This window comes from Haliotis rufescens, unplaced genomic scaffold (genome assembly GCF_023055435.1).
Source record: "Haliotis rufescens isolate VD_foot unplaced genomic scaffold, xgHalRufe1.0.p SCAF_4, whole genome shotgun sequence".
NCBI classification, from domain to species: domain Eukaryota; kingdom Metazoa; phylum Mollusca; class Gastropoda; order Lepetellida; family Haliotidae; genus Haliotis; species Haliotis rufescens.
This window is the reverse complement of record NW_025964112.1, coordinates 50,214,529-50,234,866: the sequence shown is the minus strand read 5'-3', so window position 1 is coordinate 50,234,866 and position 20,338 is coordinate 50,214,529. Positions and strand designations below refer to the sequence as shown.

General features: G+C 39.3%; 1 protein-coding gene across 1 annotated transcript in view; it reads left to right on the top strand.

Annotated features, from left to right (window-relative positions):
- Positions 1 to 19,785, top strand: part of LOC124151213 (D site-binding protein-like) — a 53,993-nt gene extending 34,208 nt beyond the window's left edge. Inside the window, exon 4 of the mRNA XM_046523574.2 lies at positions 15,441 to 19,785. Within this exon, the coding sequence (XP_046379530.2) occupies positions 15,441 to 15,745 (305 nt within the window). The 3' untranslated portion in view covers positions 15,746 to 19,785. The remainder of the gene's footprint in view (positions 1 to 15,440) is intronic.
- Positions 19,786 to 20,338: the final 553 nt, after the last annotated feature.

The following is a 20,338-nucleotide window of genomic DNA, read 5'->3' as shown; positions in this document are numbered from 1 at the left end:
AAGCTATTGCATCAGGTACAATATGATTATGGTAATCAGATCAGCTGATGTGTCAATTAGTGCAGTCCTCTGGTGAGGGTGAAGGGCTACTAAACCATGCACTTATGGAAATGTAAACACTTAATGGAAACATAAATATTCAGGAATAAGATGTGTGGGATTTGTGTCTTTGAATATCCTTAACACAAACGTCAGTTCATCTGAAATTAATGTATATTTAAGAAGTGATAATTGATAGCAGGGATGTTTCTATGCTCACAATCTCCTTGGTGGATTTTGAATACATTTTCAACTATTGTGCAATAGAGTTGTGTGAATCCTACAAGAAATTGCAAATGGAAGGATAGACAAACATTTAGTCTAACGAAATAAAATTTATACATCTACAAAATATAAAATATAGTCCAGATGAAACCCAGAACAAAGCTTCATTTTCCTGGACCTGAGGCAGTCTCGCCAACCATTTCATTCTAGACTTGAGTTGGATTCCTTTCTTAATTTCTTCTAGGGGCGGTCGGGTAGCCTAGTGGTTAAAGCGTTCGCTCGTCACGCTCGATTCCCGACATGGGTACAATGTGTGAAACCCATTTCTAGTGTCCCCCGCCGTGATATTGCTGGAATATTGCTAAAAGCGGCGTAAAACCATACTCACTCACTCACTCCATGGTCTTGGAGACAGACAAATGGAAGGATACAGACAGAACAGCTCTTTGAGCCAGACAGTTACACATACTTGTACTTGTATTTCCCAGTTCAAAATATTCATTCAAAGACAAATTTGGTTCTACTTGTACCATACTTTTGAATTACACTATTCCTTTTTCTTTATAAGGTATTTTTAATGGACATTCAGTCAAATGTGGCTTGGCCTACTTATTGGAAAATTCAGTAAAACAGGATTGGTTTGGCCTTAGGAGACTCTTTTGAATATTCTCAGCAGTGTTTTTGTCTGTCTATCATAAGAATCAGAACCTTGTTCATCCATATATCTTATCCTTACTTTGTACTCCAACTTTTAAGTGCCTCTCAGAGAATACATGTATGAAACATTGTTACGTTAAGTTATTCGACGTAATGAGCGCTCTCAAAATTAGAAGTAGGGGGCTCTTTATTAGAATATTATTTTGGTGAAAATAAAACAGAGTTGAAAGATAAATTTCATGGTTTATGCTGACAGCCTGAAATGTTTATGTACGACAGATATATTTTTCCAGAATTTAATTGCCCATAATTAAGGGTGCATATAACACACGAGTGCATATTATACGCAAATAAATAAGTCTTGTGTACATTGATCAATCGGAAGGGGTGCTAATTGGGATTGTTCACTAGCCAATATCTTAGCAAATATCGCCGTGAGCGCTTATAACGTCGAATATGGTATCTGACATGTTGCCTGCAATAGTAATACCAAACTTTTGGTGTTAGCCTTCCAGACCAGGGCCACCACTACTGATTAGTTCAATTAGCCTGTGAGATTATCTCATCAGCTTCAGTATGTTTGACATAGAGGAATCTCTGATGAACTGATCAGAGCATCTCAATTATTGCCCTCAATTAGTGGACATGCTTCACTGGCCCCGGCAGGTTGTTGACATTGGCTGAAGATGTTTGGTTTGCCTTAAGGCATGAAATCATTATCTGATGTCAGATTCTTGTCTTGTGAAATTTGTAGCTGTGATAGAGTTAGGTTGTGAAGGAAATCATTAAAAGGGTAACATGGATTTTCTTCTTGGCATTTTCAAACATGTCCAATTTAAGTATGTTTTTGTAAGATTACAAATTTTACAAAACATGCTTAAATTTGATTAATTAAGGATCTTGACACATTTGACACATTTCAAAATGCCAAGAATATAATTCAGTTATCATGCATAATCTAATTAAGATAGAATTACAGACATTTTCACTGTTGGTAAGCCCAATTTTGTTTTTTGTTTGAGCGTAACCTAAATTTTGAAGGGCAAAACAATGTGTTTGGACAACAGTGTTAAGCCCAACTCACTCACTCACTCACTCACTCACTCACTCACTCACTCACTCAAGAATTGAACTTTTCAACAAGAATCCAAGATGGATACTTTCATACTCATTTGCTCTATCCAATCGCTGGACTGTCTGGTCCAAACTCGATTATTTACAGACCGCTGTCATATAGCTTGAATATTGCTGAGTACAGCGTTAAACAACAAACATTTGCTCTAACAATACCCATTGAAAAAAAGATGTGTGTAATCAACTGTTACATAACTCTGCACAAGCTTCAGATTTACTTCCTTCAGAAAGCACTGACTGACACTAACAGTTCATTCACACATAGTAGTAGTGGACATGGTCCAGTGGCCATGGAGGACATTGACTTCAGCACAAGACACAGGTAGCCTGAAGCCATGTCTGGCCACCCACCACTAGCTAGGTGATTGGCACAGTAGATATAGGTGTTACACAGTATTGACAGGATGACGACTGCAGTGGGTCATTCACACCACTTTTATAGGCCATGTTTTCACATTTTTGTTAAAATGTTAACATTTTGTGTAGACTTATTTAAAACTTTTAATAACATGTTTTTATTCAAATCTTGAAAGTTAACCTGTATATAGTGAGTGAGTATGGTTTTACACCGCTTTTAGCAATAATCCAGCAATATCATGGCGGAGGACACCAGTAATGGGCTTCTCACATTGTACCCTTGTCGGGAATCGAACCCGGGTCTTTGCCGTGACAAGCGAACGCTTTAACCACTAGGCCACCTGTCCACCCCTAAAACCTGTATTTAAATTAAGTTGACATATCATAGCTTTCAAAGATATCATACATTTCAAAGATGATCCTAGGTACAATTGAGGATCAAGCATTTGTAAAAAGGAAGGTGCAATATAGCAAAATCCTCTCTCAGGCAATTTACTGCCTTCAACAATTGGTTTTCAAAAGGGATCCAGACCTCCTGGACCCAAAGCCAATTTCCACCCCACCCCCCACTTGTGCTCTGTGAACCAACATGTACAGTGTGTATAAAACCACAGTTTCTGCTTGTCTCCACTCATTGGTTATGAAGGTATTTGCAGAAGTCATTATTTTTCAAGGGTATTTGTGACTGTATTGTTACAACATGCCACCTCATCATAGATAAAACATGTCAGAAGCCAGGGATTTATCTAGACCTGCTCGCAGGCTGATATTTGACCCCAAGTCTGCAGCAATTGTCAGTAAAATTTCCCAAATGTGAATGAAATACAGTAGTAACTAATGTGATGGCTTGGTCAAGGTGATTTGCATTCCAGTTCACTGACCATTAAAGGCAAAGAAACGTTTATGCTTGAATTTACAATGTTAAAATATATATATATTAAACTACCATTGATATAAAAAAAATATTAACTTAAAAAAAAAAATAACTATTAATTTCAAAATTTACTGAAGGGCACTTGGTTTGTAATCATAGATAAATCCTTAAAAGTTATTTCTGTCATGAATTATTGCTGATTCTCATGTCAGTAACCTTTATGTTGTCATGTGAGCATATCTAATGTTGTGTGTGTTTATGTAATCTACAGATGTCAATTTCAGTGCTATTCATGCTACAGTGCAGGCTGCTACTGACACTAGTGCTTTTGTCAAATCTTGCTAAGGTGCTCAAGCTTGTCAGTTACAGTAGTGACACTGACAGCCAGTAGGGCATTCACTCCATGTCTATGCTCTCACTTTATATAAGTATTGAATAATAAAAAATATCCCGGAAGCTTGTTGAATAACAGTTATATCCTATTTAGCCGTTGAATAACACTATATATCCCGATGATGCCATTATGTATATGGATCATGGAGGAAATATTAGGCAATATACATGTATGCATATGTCATATTTCATCATATTGTGTCCTTGAGGAATGTATTGGTTAATCCCTCACCAACACAAGTGAGAGGAATTTGTCTTCATCTTCCAGTGGTTGTGACTTACATGAAGCACAAAGTAATGCCATACAGCTAGCTATAAGATAAGATCAGATATATTTATTGTAAAAAAACATTCCAGTAGTGAATAGAGGCAATTGTGTAGACATCAACACAATCAGTATATGAAAACGTACATGTAACCTTAGAGTGAGTGGGTTGGTGAGTATGGTTTTAAGCCACTTTTGGCAATATTCCATCAATATCACAGTGGGGAACACCGGTAAATGGGCTTCACGCATTGTACCCATGTCGGGAACAGAACCCGGGCCTTCAACGTGACAAACCAACGCTTTAACCACTAGGCTACTCACTGCCCCCGTAACATTTAGAACATTTTTACATGAGAAACATTATATGATAGAAACATTTCTCAAATTATTCATAGAACAAAACTAAGGCTTGTTGAATTGTTCCTTAATAGGTGATTGACTGTTCTCTTTCTAGCTTTCTGAATTAATGTCCTGTCATAGTAATTGGCATCAATTTAATGAATCTGTACAAAATTAAGTTAATCTCCAGCTTACAGTTGCAAATTATGGGAGAGCTATAAAACTGTGACTGTGTGAGATTACTTTATTTATTCACTCGTTGAAATTGGGAGGTGGTTTATGAACCATGGAAGATCTCATGCTCCAAAGATAATGGTACATTGTCACCCTTCTCAGATCAGAGGACCAGTGAAGATCCTGGTAGAGAATAGGCCTTCTGCAACCCATACTTGTCGTAAAAGGAGACTATGTTTGTCGTAATGGGCAACTAACTGGACGTGGTCAGTCTCGCTGACTTGGTTGATGCATGCTATCGTATCCCAATTGCGTAGATAAATGCTCATGATCAATGATGTCAGACTAGATTAATTACAGACTACCATCACATAGCTGAAATATTGTTGAGTGGAGGGTTAAGCACCAAACAAACAAATCAAAATGAAATCACAGGCTATTAGCATGGACTCCATGGCCGTTAATGTCAGAATATATTACATCTCAGCCTGCTCTTAGTTTACGCAAGGATGTTTTACATCCAACTTTATTAAGGAACAATCTTTTGCCCATTTCCTCTGAAAGTCCCTGGCCTGTGCATTATGAGGGTCAGATCCTTCACCAGCTTCCTGCAGGTTAGCTCACCAGATCAGTGGAGGTCATCTTACAATAACACGGATGTTACCTCCTCTGGTGGTGTTTGTACAGCCACAGGGGGTGGAGGGGGAGATGGCCCTGGCCCTGTCTTCACTCATACAAGTTGTGGGGGATGATGGACTCTCTCCTGTTTCATTGGGGATTGAAGAAACAATGGTGCTAGCCAGGGGGGTGGAAGGAAGGGGCGACATAAGAATGGAGGTGATGCCTTCTGAGTTAGTTAAGGGTGTAGGGAGGTGTCTTCTGAGTTACTTAGGGGTGGGGGTGTCTTCTGTGTAACTTAGGGGTGGGGGTGTCTTCTGTGTAACTTAGGGGTGGGTGGGTGTCTTCTGAGTTTCTTAGGGGTGGGAGGTGTCTTCTGTGTAACTTAGGGGTGGGAGGTGCCTTCTGTGTAACTTAGGGGTGGGTGGGTGTCTTCTGAGTTTCTTAGGGGTGGGAGGTGCCTTCTGTGTAACTTAGGGGTGGGTGGGTGTCTTCTGAGTTTCTTAGGGGTGGGAGGTGCCTTCTGTGTAACTTAGGGGTGGGTGTCTTCTGAGTTTCTTAGGGGTGGGAGGTGTCTTCTATGTAACTTAGGGGTGGGAGGTGCCTTCTGAGTTACTTAGGGGTGGGGGTGTCTTCTGTGTAACTTAAGGGTGGGTGTGTCTTCTGTGTAACTTAGGGGTGGGTGGGTGTCTTCTGAGTTTCTTAGGGGTGGGAGGTGCCTTCTGTGTAACTTAGGGGTGGGTGGGTGTCTTCTGAGTTTCTTAGGGGTGGGAGGTGTCTTCTGTGTAACTTAGGGGTGGGAGGTGCCTTCTGAGTTACTTAGGGGTGGGGGTGTCTTCTGTGTAACTTAAGGGTGGGTGTGTCTTCTGTGTAACTTAGGGGTGGGTGGGTGTCTTCTGAGTTTCTTAGGGGTGGGAGGTGTCTTCTGTGTAACTTAGGGGTGGGTGTCTTCTGAGTTACTTTGGGGCAGGAGGTGTCTTCTGAGTAACTTAGGGGTGGTTGGTATCTTCTGAGTTACTTAGGGGTGGGAAGTGTCTTCTGTGTAACTTAGGGGTGGGTGTCTTCTGAGTTACTTTGGGGCAGGAGGTGTCTTCTGTGTAACTTAGGGGTGGGTGGGTGTCTTCTGAGTTTCTTAGGGGTGGGAGGTGTCTTCTGTGTAACTTAGGGGTGGGAGGTGCCTTCTGAGTTAGTTAAGGGTGTTGGGAGGTGTCTTCTGAGTTACTTAGGGGTGGGAGGTGTCTTCTGTGTAACTTAGGGGTGGTTGGTATCTTTTGAGTTACTTAGGGGTGGGAAGTGTCTTCTGTGTAACTTAGGGGTGGGTGTCTTCTGAGTTACTTTGGGGCAGGAGGTGTCTTCTGAGTAACTTAGGGGTGGTTGGTATCTTCTGAGTTACTTAGGGGTGGGAAGTGTCTTCTGTGTTACTTTGGGGTGGTTGGTATCTTCTGAGTTACTTAGGGGCAGGAGGTGTCTTCTGTGTAACTTAGGGGTGGTTGGTATCTTCTGAGTTACTTAGGGGTGGGAAGTGTCTTCTGTGTAACTTAGGGGTGGGGGTGTCTTCTGAGTTACTTAGGGGTGGGAGATGTCTTCTGTGTTACTTTGGGGTGGGAGTTGTCTTCTGTGTAACTAAGGGGTGGGTGGGTGTCATCTGAGTTACTTGGGTGGAGATGGGTGTCTCCTGTGTAACTTAGGGGTGGGGGTGTCTTCTGAGTTACTTAGGGGTGGGAGATGTCTTCTGTGTTACTTTGGGGTGGGAGTTGTCTTCTGTGTAACTTAGGGGTGGGTGGGTGTCTTCTGAGTTACTTGGGTGGAGAAAGGTGTCTCCTGTGTAACTTAGGGGTGGGGGTGTCTTCTGAGTTACTTTGGGGCAGGAGGTGTCTTCTGAGTAACTTAGGGGTGGGGGTGTCTTCTGAGTTACTTAGGGGTGGGAGATGTCTTCTGTGTTACTTTGGGGTGGGAGTTGTCTTCTGTGTAACTTAGGGGTGGGTGGGTGTCTTCTGAGTTACTTGGGTGGAGAAAGGTGTCTCCTGTGTAACTTAGGGGTGGGGGTGTCTTCTGAGTTACTTTGGGGCAGGAGGTGTCTTCTGAGTAACTTAGGGGTGGGAGATGTCTTCTGTGTTACTTTGGGGTGGGAGTTGTCTTCTGTGTAACTTAGGGGTGGGTGGGTGTCTTCTGAGTTACTTGGGTGGAGATGGGTGTCTCCTGTGTAACTTAGGGGTGGGGGTGTCTTCTGAGTTACTTAGGGGTGGGAGATGTCTTCTGTGTTACTTTGGGGTGGGAGTTGTCTTCTGTGTAACTTAGGGGTGGGATGTGTCTTCTGAGTTACTTAGGGGTGGGACGTGTCTTATGAGTTACTTAGGGATGGGTGGGTGTCTTCTGAGTTACTTGGGTGGAGAAAGGTGTCTCCTGTGTAACTTAGGGGTGGGGGGTGTCTCCTGTGTAACTTAGGGGTGGGGGTGATTTACTTATGTGTGTGTCTTGGGGTGGTGGAAGAAGGTGGTTACTTAGGGAGGGACAGAGGGAGATTTCTTCTGAGTTAGGGAGGGAGGTGTCTTCTGAGTTACTTGTGGGATGGAGGAAGTTGCCCTGGGTTACTTGTGGATTGCCTTCAAAATTAGTTGTCTTCTAACTTACTATGGGGAGGAAGTTGCCTTCTTGGTTAATTGTGGAGTAGAGGGAGGTTTCTTATGAGTTACTTAGGGGTGGAGGGAGTTCTTTCTGCAGGGCTTGTTTTTCATGGCTCTTAAAGAACTGGGTTCTTGGGGAAAGTTTATTCCGTCTGCTATCATCCATCTTTCTCCCAATAATGAATGCAAAAGGTGAGGGGATAATCTCACCTTGAGAATTTGATACTTGGTGTCACTTGTCTGAATTTGCTACCACAACTCATCGCTCAGATCATACTAAGAAATGTTATTATGAGAGATGGCGTCCAGAATGAAAAAAAAAAAGAGTCAAATATTGGAAACGTGAAAATAGGTGATTGGGAGATGAGAAGTGACCTCTCCGTCTCCTTCCGTATAATCACAGGGGCTTGATAGAATCTCCACTACAGTGGTTTACTCTGTAGGTGGTCAACATCATTAACTTCCAGAGGATGTTTATACATTTGGGCATGACTACTTGTATTGAGCTCTATTTCTATTTAGTTTCTAGTCACAGAAATATACCTCTACAATATCATAAAAGAATAAGTTCACACAAATACCCATTTATTGGATGAACCAGCTCTTTTCCGTGTGATTTGTGGAAAGGAAGAACAATTATTTTGAATGTTGCCCCTTTGAACCAAATTATGCTTGATTTGAATATGTCTTGTTTAATATATCCCTGTGTTAAGGGTTTTTGATGCTCAAGAAATATTCATAGTTTTTTCTCTAATAACATGAACAACTGCAAAACATCTCATTCACTGGTAAAATAAAAAAATTCTCTGAAAATCAAGCCATCATCTGAGTATTGACAATATCTGTGTGATGCTACAATCTGAGACCTGTATCACTTCGGGCTTTTCTCCCACATTAAGCTGACATGGCATGATATAACTGGAATACTTTTAAAAGCACTGTTAAACCCAACTCACTCACTCATACTTTTCCCCACCTGCGTCATGTCACCTCATCTGAGACATTATGTACAACTTGAAGGTAAAATGTCTTGGCCACAGGAGGATCTTATTTTAAATAAAAAGTTCTTTATCAAAATCTGCAGTAATTTACTTCAATTTCTACAGTTAATTTTACGGTCAAAGACAAGAAAGCAGATATCTAGAAATGTGTACCATGAAATGTGGGGTACTAAATATAAATAAGTCTTTGAATGGCATTTAGAATTGATACACAGAAGAAGAGAGTTTCTGGATGTCAACTTCTTTATTATTAGGAACATACTTAGTTAATTACCAGTTAAGCTTGTTTCCTCAACACCTGTGTCCCTCATAATAAAGAAGTTAACATCCATAAATTCTCTTCCATAAATGTAAATAGTTTAAAGTGTCTATGTTGATTGCAAGGTGGTTGCAATTGATTTAGCATCATTGTAACTTCCGCAACAGCCCAATAAAACACACCTAGTTAATTACCAATTATGCATGTTTCCTCAACGACTATTAAACTTGCCCACTGGAGTGTATTGGTACAATATGCCAGCATGGCCTTGAGGGTCGGAGGTCAAGGGGATGGGCTAACCATCTGCCCATAGTTTGTATATCCTGATGAAGGCTTTGTCCAGGAGGGGGCAGCGCCAGGGTCAGGTTGTTTGACCTTTACTTTTCATCACTAGCCATCATTGACCCAGGGCCATGGAGCTTATCCATCCTGGAATTTCTTACAGAGCATTGAGTGAAATATACAGATGTGTTAAATGGGGAGGGTCCAGAGGGAGTGGACTCAACTCTGTTGGAGATTTGTCATCCTGATGGGACAGTCCTTATTAAATGTCAAGACCATGAAGTCTTATTAGTGATAAGATGTTTAGAGAATTTGTATTTTATGTTTTTCATTCATTTACTCAAAGGTATTTATGTTCATAAAATACAAGAACCTTAGGCTACAATGAGTGTATATGTTTTTGAAAGATTTTGAAGGGCATATCCTTTCTCCCAAGAGTAGACGAGTTGTTGAAGTAAGACAAACTTTTATGATATTGGATTATTACATTACCCCAAACAAGAATATTTATTGCATGGAAACGCTCAAGTGGCAGCGTATAAATTCTAGTTTCTTACAGTGTACCTGTGCTTTTTACAGTCTCTTTGTCCGATTAATGAGTGATCTATTTGTATCTATCATGTCCAAAGTTCAGAACTTAATCGAAAAAAAGGGCTTATTGTGAGTCATTTGAAACATTTCTAAACTACTAATAAGAATCAAGAATCAAGAATTTTTATTGTACAGAACACCCTCGTAGGGCAGGGTACAAACTAACTAACTAACTAAATATGGAATAAATATAACTATCAACATGAGAGGTATATATACATAATGTACATGACTAATATGTCATATTTTTCCACAACTTCGAAAATTTGACATTTCCATTTGACCAAACCAGGTCCTGTTTTTATTAAAAAATTGTTTTCAAATGGCCCAATACCATTGTTAGAAAAGCAGACAAGATTGGTGTAATTTCAAAGTTGAATGACTAAAAACCTCCGTTGTTCATACAGTTATAGAATATTTGCTTGTAACTCAGGCAGCCATATTGTGTGAACTCCTGGGGACATAAGTCGGCCCTGGAACGCATTCTCTCCTTTGAGGTGAATTACCTTAGACACAAGTTAGAACGCACCCCATAACCTTAGACAAATCTGGAGTACACATGGCCCTTTGACACAGATTGGAATTACATCTCAAAATGACTCAGATGTGCAACCATGTTAGTATTTCAGATATTTTGTGTGTCCTTTTATAAAAAGGTTTTTAAATCACTTTCCGTAATAAGATTTCATTTTTTTGGAAAATAAAAGTAAATATTTCTATGACCGTTTTCTTGATAGTGCCAGCTCAAACAGTTTTTTCAATGTTGCCAATCCTATTAAGGCATTTTGATGTTGGTAGTTTATAAAGACACACAGGGCGATGGGGTTAGGTCGTCACGCTGAAGACCCAGGTTCAATTCCCCACATGGGCACAATGTGTGAAGCCCATTTCTTGTGACCCCTGCCATGCTATTGCTGGAATATTGCGGCGTAAAACCATACCAGTTCACCGTTTCACTCTCACTCACTCACTCACTCACTCACTCATGAAGATGCACAATATGAGGATTTCAACCTGTATATTATTAGTACACAGTGTTTCCAGGTTACTGCAAGGCACATTCCAGATTTGTAAAAAGAAAAAGAAGTCAAAATCCACGTATCCGGTGTCTCTAAATCCAATTAAAACAATATAGCACTACATGACCCACCCTTTGCAACCCTCACAGAAGTATGTTTACACAAACTACAATGAATTACACCTAGACCATTAGGTCACAGTGACCTGGCCATCTACAAACACTGACCAGATCTTTTTACCAGTCCATTGTGATGGTCAGCTTACGCTGAGCTGCTCTGGCCCCTGAATTTAATGGCCAGCTATTACTGGATTTCTGACACTCTGAGATTTATAGGGAATCTAATGACTAGTTATAAGCTTTTGACCTTGTAATGTAAGCAAACAGAGCATGTTGATAGTAAGGTTTTGATTGGACACTTGAAAGAAATTGCCTCCTTGTTAAGTAGTTTTCCAATGCCTCCCTGTTGATGGGTGTAAGTCTATCATTAAGGCATAAAAGCTGGTTTCATTTGAGTTAGCCCCCATTATTTATTACTCTAATGTCCAGCAAGGGCCATTTCTCTGTGTGTAATTGATGAAATGAGAGTGAGATAGAGCATGAAGTGACTGGTACTTTACTGTATCAGACCCAGTGTGTCGTCAATGTTTGTGCAATAACACATTACTGGCTTGATGTAAACAGAGCCTAGGACCTTGTGGTACAACCCTCGCTAGTTAGTAAGCAGGTGGTAGTCATTACTCTAGCTCTTACAACAAAGTTAGATCACTGTCGTAACATAGGGAAGTACTCCACATGTTACCCGATTGCTAGTACCATGGTTTCAGATGGGTAATATTCCACCACTGCTGGGGGCACGGGTGGCCCAGTTGTCTAAGGCGCCGCGATTCGCTGTGCTGAGTTGCGTCCCTTGGGCATGCCAGAAACCTATGATTGTGGGTTCGAATCCCGGTTCGCCCCGATTATGTTTCTAGGTTTGTCAGCACCATACCCGTGCTTGTGGGTTTCACCGAAGTGGTAAACGTCTGGGACCTGCAACACTTCGGGCTTTCCTCCCACATTAAGCTGACACGCCGTGATATGACTGGAATACTGTTAAAAGCGGCGTTAAACCCAACTCACTCACTCACTCACTCACTCACTCACTCACTCACTCACTCACTCACTCACTCACTCACACACACACACTCACTCACTCACTCACTCACTCACTCACTCACTCACTCACTCCACCACTGCTACACAAGTCTGTCTCGATTTAACTATCTAAAACCTGCAGTAGTGGGACCTGTTACTGAAAACTGCAACCTGGGTGCCATTGTACAAAGCGATCTTAGCACTAAGGTGATCGTAACTCCCATACCTTAACACAGACTTACGTCAGTCGCAGTGCTAAGGTTGTTTTGTAAAAAGGCACCCTGATATTTATTTATCATCCAAAACTGGCTCCCACAGGAGATATCGCTTGGGTGAGATCAAGCGATATCTATTTTGCAAGCCTCTGAGTTTTTTTCACTTTTATCAACTCGTGTTGATATATTTGATATCGGGCGAGATTCTATGTCTCTACATGGTTAGCATCACATTAAAATTCAAATGTTTGTGTTGTCTGACCCCGACTTGTCCACACAACATCAATCTTTGAAAAGCTCAGTACCCCTAAGCTTTATATATGATACTACATCACTAAACACTAACCCCTGTGTTATGTGTAATTTATTACAACTACAGTCATCAGAGATCTGAGATTTTACTTATTTAGACTAGGTTATGCATCTTTGATAAATTTATGGGGCCAGGGTGCAACATGGTTTTGTCTTGTGTAACTATCTTTTCATGTCAACATGCACCTGGTGCAACTTAAAACAAGTTTCTTAAATTGAGTCTTGCAAGTCAACATGGCCTCCTTAATTGCAAATCTTGACTTGAAAGTCCAAAATTGAAGTCGAGTTAGGGACCGACCATTTAATATTCAGGTTTATGGCTGGGATTTTTTCGAAAAATAATATTGTCCCCAACTTGAAAAAAAATAATAATGCTTCTGACTATTGAAAAAACCCAAATTTGCCTGCCACAAAAATGACTTTGTTGCAAGGTGTTTTTCTTTTAAGACAATCAGGCTCATGGTTTTAAATAAGGAATATTAAATGGTCAGTCCACAATAAATGAAAACTATAGTCTGAAATGAATGGCGAACCCTGGTGTCTACCCCTGCTAGGTCATTATCTTGGCGTGTCCCTTTGGAATATAACTGGGTAAAATGAAATGGATCTTTTCACATTATCCCACTTCTATTACACTGGCTTTTACATCCGAGCAGCTACGGACAATAAGGGCACCAGGCACAGACTTGACAAAATGTGACTTGTCTGTGTATTTGCCAGGTACTAGACTCCGTCCACGGGCTTGAGGCACATCCACATAGGTAGTGCTGTGGTTAAGGTGGCAGGGTTCCATCACAGAAACCTCACAAACACCATGTCAGACTATGGTCTATTGGTCTGTGGAAGGGATACTGGTTTGAATTCAATAAAAAAATTCCCACTGCATCATATGCATATATTTCTAAGGAGAGAAAAATCATGACAGATTTTATGGATTGATGTTGCACCTTATGTCAAACAATGCGCTGGCACCCATTGTCTCACCTCATACTCGGTTGTGACACCCATTGTCTTACCTCATACTCGGTTGTGACACCATTGTCTTACCTCATCATATTGTCCTGTGGCACCATTGTCTTACCTCATCATACTGTCCTACCTCATCATACTGTCCTTTGACACCATTGTCTTACCTCGTCACATTGGGTTGTGACACCATTGTCTTACTTCATACTGTCTTACTTCATCCAGTGGGTCTTACATCATCAAACTGGGTTGTGACATCATTGTCTTACTTGATCATACTGAGTTGTGACACCATTGTCTTACCTTATCATACTGGGTTGTGACACCATTGTCTCACTTCATCATACTGGGTTGTGACATCATTGTCTTACTTCATCACACTGGGTTGTGACACCATTGTCTTACATCATCCTACTGGGTTGTGACACCATTGTCTTACATCATCATACTGGGTTGTGACACCATTGTCTTACATCATCCTACTGGGTTGTGACATCATTGTCTTACTTCATCATACTGGGTTGTGACACCATTGTCTTACATCATCACACTGGGTTGTGACATCATTGTCTTACTTCATCATACTGGGTTGTGACACCATTGTCTTACTTCATCCTACTTGGTTGTGACACCATTGTCTTACATCATCATACTGGGTTGTGACACCATTGTCTTACTTCATCACACTGGGTTGTGACACCATTGTCTTACTTCATCATACTTGGTTGTGACATCATTGTCTTACATCATCATACTGGGTTGTGACACCATTGTCTTACATCATCACACTGGTTTTTGACATCATTGTCTTACTTCATCATACTGGGTTGTGACACCATTGTCTTACATCATCACAGTGGGTTGTGGCACCATTGTCTTACTTCATCATACTGGGTTGTGACACCATTGTCTTACATCATCACAGTGGGTTGTGGCACCATTGTCTTACTTCATCATACTGAGTTGTGACACCATTGTCTTACTTCATCATACTGGGTTGTGACACCATTGTCTTACATCATCCTACTGGGTTGTGACACCATTGTCTTACATCATCCTACTGGGTTGTGACACCATTGTCTTACATCATCCTACTGGGTTGTGACACCATTGTCTTACATCATCCTACTGGGTTGTGACACCATTGTCTTACATCATCACACTGGGTTGTGACACCATTGTCTTACTTCATCATACTGGGTTGTGGTACCATTGTCTTACATCATCATACAACCTGTGAAGATCCGGGGTAGAATAGGTTTTCAGCAGCCCATGCTTGCCGTAAAAGGCGACTTGATTATTATTTACAAACCGCTGTCATGTAGCTGGAATATTGCTGAGTGCGGCGTTCAACAACCAACCAACCAACCTGATCATAATGAGTTATACGGCACCCATTTCTGGAACTTGTGTATTGCTGTGTGCAGAGAAATATGAACTCCCTTAAGTGTTATAACTCTAAGGTTTGATTGACATTATAACGTTTCATTTTGAGTATATTCTTCTGCCTTTGCCTTTAGCCACAAATCAAAAGCCTGAGTAAAAACCCCTTTCTCACTTGTAAGCTTTCACTTCAGAAGTACAATCTACCAGAAAGGTTGCAGGACAGCTTTGAACTAGTCCACTGAAATGAAACCTAATGAACAATGGTTAGGACCCTGTCTGTAAAACTGTTCATGTCCACACCAGGGGCGGTCGGGTAGCCTAGTGGTTAAAGCGTTTGCTCATCACGCCGAAGACCCGGGTTCGATTCCCGACATGGGTACAATGTGTGAAGCCCATTTCTGGTGTCCCCCGCTGTGATATTGCTGGAATATTGCTTAAAGCGGCGTAAAACCCACTCACTCACTCACTCATGTCCACACCCTTGTGTCTGTGTGAGTGCCAGAGGTCCTTAGATAGTATTGTAGTTACAACAGCTGAAATACTTCATTAATTTGTTTTTTCACTATTTCAGCTGCCTCATCACCTGCCTTAGCAAGAGCCCTCACAGCCATTCAGTGCACGCAAAAGCGACCTCGCAGTGAGAAGAAGGCTATTCCAGATGAACAAAAAGATGGTAAATACTTTGAAAGAAGACAACGCAACAACAATGCAGCCAAAAAGTCACGAGATGCAAGGAAAGCTAGAGAAGATGATATTGCAATCAGGGCCAGTTTCTTGGAGAAGGAAAACGCAATACTCAGGGCCCAGGTTGCGACTCTGCGAGAAGAAGCCAACTCACTACGGCAGCTCCTCCTTCAAAAGAGGTCGAGACATTAGGACACACTGTTTACCTTTATCTTTCAGATTTTATATACCTGCAGCAGCTGTTACTATTGTATTCTGTGTTGTGTTTGTTTCTGTTTCTTGAAGGGGTTCTCTGCCTGGACAATATACATCGCACACTGCATGTTACTGGTCACATGGGGAACAGTTCATGACAAGCTCCTTGCCTTTGTAGAACATCCCTCATAAGCTGCTTGCTGCGAATTTGCATACAATTCTGACAAAATGCTTGATCCATCAATAGAACAGTCCTGCCAGCTTGCTTGGTTGTCAAAGATGGTCATCTGCATGATGATAAGATGGCCAATAAAAACGTTCCTTAAACCTGAAAGAACCCCTTTAAGACCCTCTGCAAACCTTCTCTCTAGTGCTGTGTTAGATTAACAGTTCTCACTGTTTTATTACTGTTGAAATGGACTCAAAACCTTCCTATTTATGCAAATAAATCTATGTACATAGCAATAGTGGCTTTAGATATTCAGGTGGCTAAATTGAGGTTATTAAAAAAGCCATTAAGCTGATTTTCAGATTTACATCCTATTTTCTAAATTATTGTTATTCGATCATTGATAGTACATCTAAAAAATAATTATCAGATATATACTTGTGTTCTCATTGGTTATGTTTCAGTGTAAGAGATTGTGAAAAAAAACAATAATCTCACTTTTGTAACATATGATAGAGATGTGACAGCTTCAGGTCAGAAATGGGGAACATTTGTTTTTGTAATGTTTTTCTTATTGTTTTGGAATAATTACAACTTGTATGCATAATCTATTTATAAGTTCTATGCGAAGAAATAGGATGAAATTCTGATCATCTCAGTTGGCTTTAAACCCCCAATTGTTAGTGCAAAGGTCTTTACTACTTAATGTTTTAACATTGTTTTGTTGTCACATTTTAAACCTTTGTCTTTTATGCTGCCTTGTACATTGCATGACAATTGTGATTTTCTGTGTAGTTAGCTGATGTCAGTCAAGAAATAGCTGGATAGCGAATTTTGTTTCAAAACCAAGTTTGAAGGAGGACACTATTCTACTGCATGTGGTTGGAACATGTTCAATAGTGATAAGATGTTTAGTTTTATTTCGCTATTAATGCCGTGCCGATACCTGTATTAGAATATGACTCTTTCTCTCAAATATCTTCAAGGGAGTATCTGTAGACTTCGGAACATTCATTCACAGTATACAACTGGATGTTTAACAGGACCACAAAGGCAATCCTGAATATGAACTGGGATTACAATCCTAAATGCTTTTGATATTGAGATCATTTCGTTAAAAGTCAGAATTATATATTCATTGCAAGAAAATGTTTTATACATTTTACCTGAGTGCTAGCCCTGTGGTAAATGTGTTAGGTTATCATGCCTACGGGGTTCAGTCACTCGTTTCATTGCAATAAGATATTTGGCGATCCCCATTGTGATGAAGGTGCTCAATTGTGATGCATAACAAAACCATGTGATCTCAGCCTCTGTACAATGTAGGGATGAAATGATACACCGAAAACCAAGATTTGGTATGCATTACAATAGTTGTTGACAATGTGATATGTGTCACAATGTGATATGTGTCACAATGTGATATGAGTCACAATGTGATATGCGTCACAATGAGATATGTGTCACAATGAGATATGTCACAATGTGACATGTGTCACAATGTCTAAAATTGGAGTAAGATAGTTGAAGTTTAGTCAGAAGTTACCAAAAGAAAAGAAAACTTGATTTTTTTTCCAAAATAATCATTTTATGTGATCGTTCATGTTATTACAGATGCCAGAAATGCATGATCACACTGAATAATAGACTTCATATGATGAAACGGCATAAAACCATTCTCTCAATCACTCACAGGATAAAACCAAAATGGTGAGGAGAATGTGATTGTAAATAATTAAAATAATTTGTGAAACATCTGTAATCAGTACAAGATCAGTAATCATGTACCGTATCATTCAGATAATTATTGTGATGCATTGGCAAATCAATTCAGCCTTTGGCAGGATCTTTCATTTGCTTGGCTAACTGGACTGCTGACCCAAATTTTGACAATTGTGGAATAAATTATATTTTTAAATATTTCTCAATTTCAGAAGTGAATATAACTCTTCAAAGAAGGTCAATAAAGGGAGAAAAGTACTCCCCAGTCTTGTCCTTCCCCAAAACACCCTTTTTTTAACTTTCTCTTCATTTAACCAAACCAAGCAGTATTTACAAAAATCATTTAAAAGTATATATATATTTTTAAATATATGTATATATTATTACTATTTCAAAAGGTTTGGAAAAGACTCTGCAAACCAAGTGATTGAAAACAGGCCTTATAACATTGTGGATCAATTATTATTATTGATCAGCCAAGAATTACAATTCCATTTATTCCAATAGCTGTTTAATGCTGTTATACACTGTTCTCTGTACAATAACACTGATATGTGACCACCTAGGCTACAACGCATGCAGATTAAACATCTGAAACCAGCCTATTAGGAAATGTGATGAATATGACAAATTATATATTGATATACTCCTTATCAATATGATGTGAGAACTAAGATGCTGATGTTGTCTATACCCATGTACTATTTTATGAATTTGAGTTTTGCCATAACATGAGAATCAATTATATATAACCCCCGGTGATTATGATCAGTTATTTCTAACTGATGAGGGAGGTACTTCTATGTGATCACGGGTGAAAGTGACGTTGGTTCTGTAGCTGGTAACATATGTAGTAGACTGTGCATATACAAGCCTATCACTGCCATTGTAAATATATTGCTGTGTCAAAATGATGTATTAAGTATAACTGAAAATTTAGAAATATTCTATCCAAAGCAACTGACTTGTTTTTTTGTAAAATGTAAGATAATGATTTCGTTTAAGGATATAGCTGATTGGTGAAAGTGTCATTTGTGAATTTATACATTGTATTTAAACTTCAAGAATAATTTGCAATCACTTCGACTGTCTTTTACAGAACAGTTTTAAAAATCAAAATTATGAATCATCAGTTGAAACAAATGTACAGATCTACTCAAATATGCTCAATTGAGATATGATTATGCGGAAATGTGTATGTTTGTCAGTGTTTATTGTTTTCGCTCCTTGTTTGGCCATATGGGTTTTCACTACTGTTTCTACAGTGTATACTATGTGACATAGTGTTTCTAGTAATGTAGATTAGATGTATTATATTACCAGCAAATTGTGTGATAGCCAGGAGACGTTTTTCTTTCAATGCATTTATTTCATATCTGTATTTTCCAACATTTAATAGTGGAGGAGGATAACTATATGTTTTGCTTGTTTTTGTCAAATTTATTCATAAAAATTCTCTTAATATTTCTTTGTAGAGAGTTATTGTTAAGAGATGTCTTACGATTATATTTTCTTAGAGAGTAAAACTAGCAAGCTTTGAAAATCACAAGATAATAAATTAAATTTGTATTTGACACGTCCCAGGATGTGTAGGCTTTATTGAAATTGAAGATCAAATAGAAACACTGCTTGTAAATTGCTAATATACCTTAAAAGACAGCATGATAAACTTTATTTCCAAGCATTAAGATAATATTTGGGGAACAGATTGAATATTTTACAGCTTTAGAAATTCTGTATTCAATATTTTTCATTGTTAGATATCAATATGGGCATTTGTTTGAATAAAAAGAATTCACTGAATTCACTGAAAAATTATGAAGATTCATATTGCCAGACATTGATGCTGATATGTGTCAGGTTCTTCAGAATTAAGAAAAACATGACAACTTGTTTATGAGACTTCTCTAGATGAAGAAACAATCTAAGAATGTGGATGTTGCAGTAGTAATCTGAGTACTGAATGAAAGTCTTTGTGTGGTATTTGTTGCCCAAACCATTAACACCACAACTGTTTCGTGTCTAAATGTATCATACATCTCAGGGACATAAGTCAATACATGCAAACTATAGATTAGATTTTTTTATGGATAACCAAATATGCATTTTTGAAGTATACACCACTAATAAATTCTTTTTGAAATGATACATTGTTTTATATTTATTTTTTGCTTGCTCAAGCTGTTACCTTGATATACCTGTGATAATGCTGACTATGACATTCGCTTTTGAACAATTGGGTCAAATGAGCAGCGTACAGTGGCGGCCATGCAATGCTTGGCCGGACCACTGCGGGTACATTTTACGAATGCTTCAAAAGGAAGCCAATTAAACTGAGGGTAACACCTATATAAATTATCCGAATGTTACCATTTGTGTTTGGTTATTAAAATTTTAGTTAACCGAGGTTACAACATTTCTTGCAACCAGGGTTGACTAGACTGAAACTTTGTTAATCAGTGTTAATCAACCATAAGGTGGGATAGTACCCTAAACAAAACATATCAATTACAACCTTAGTTATAATGCAAAATGGCTGCCAGACGGAGGAATACTACTACCATGTGCATAGCTATAATACACAGGAGTTAACCAGTGTGTTATTACTTGACACAACAGACATCGTACATTTTCTATTAAATGCCTGTAAAACGGCAAGAAATTTCCGGCGTCTAATAGAGGAGATACGGTAAGTATGA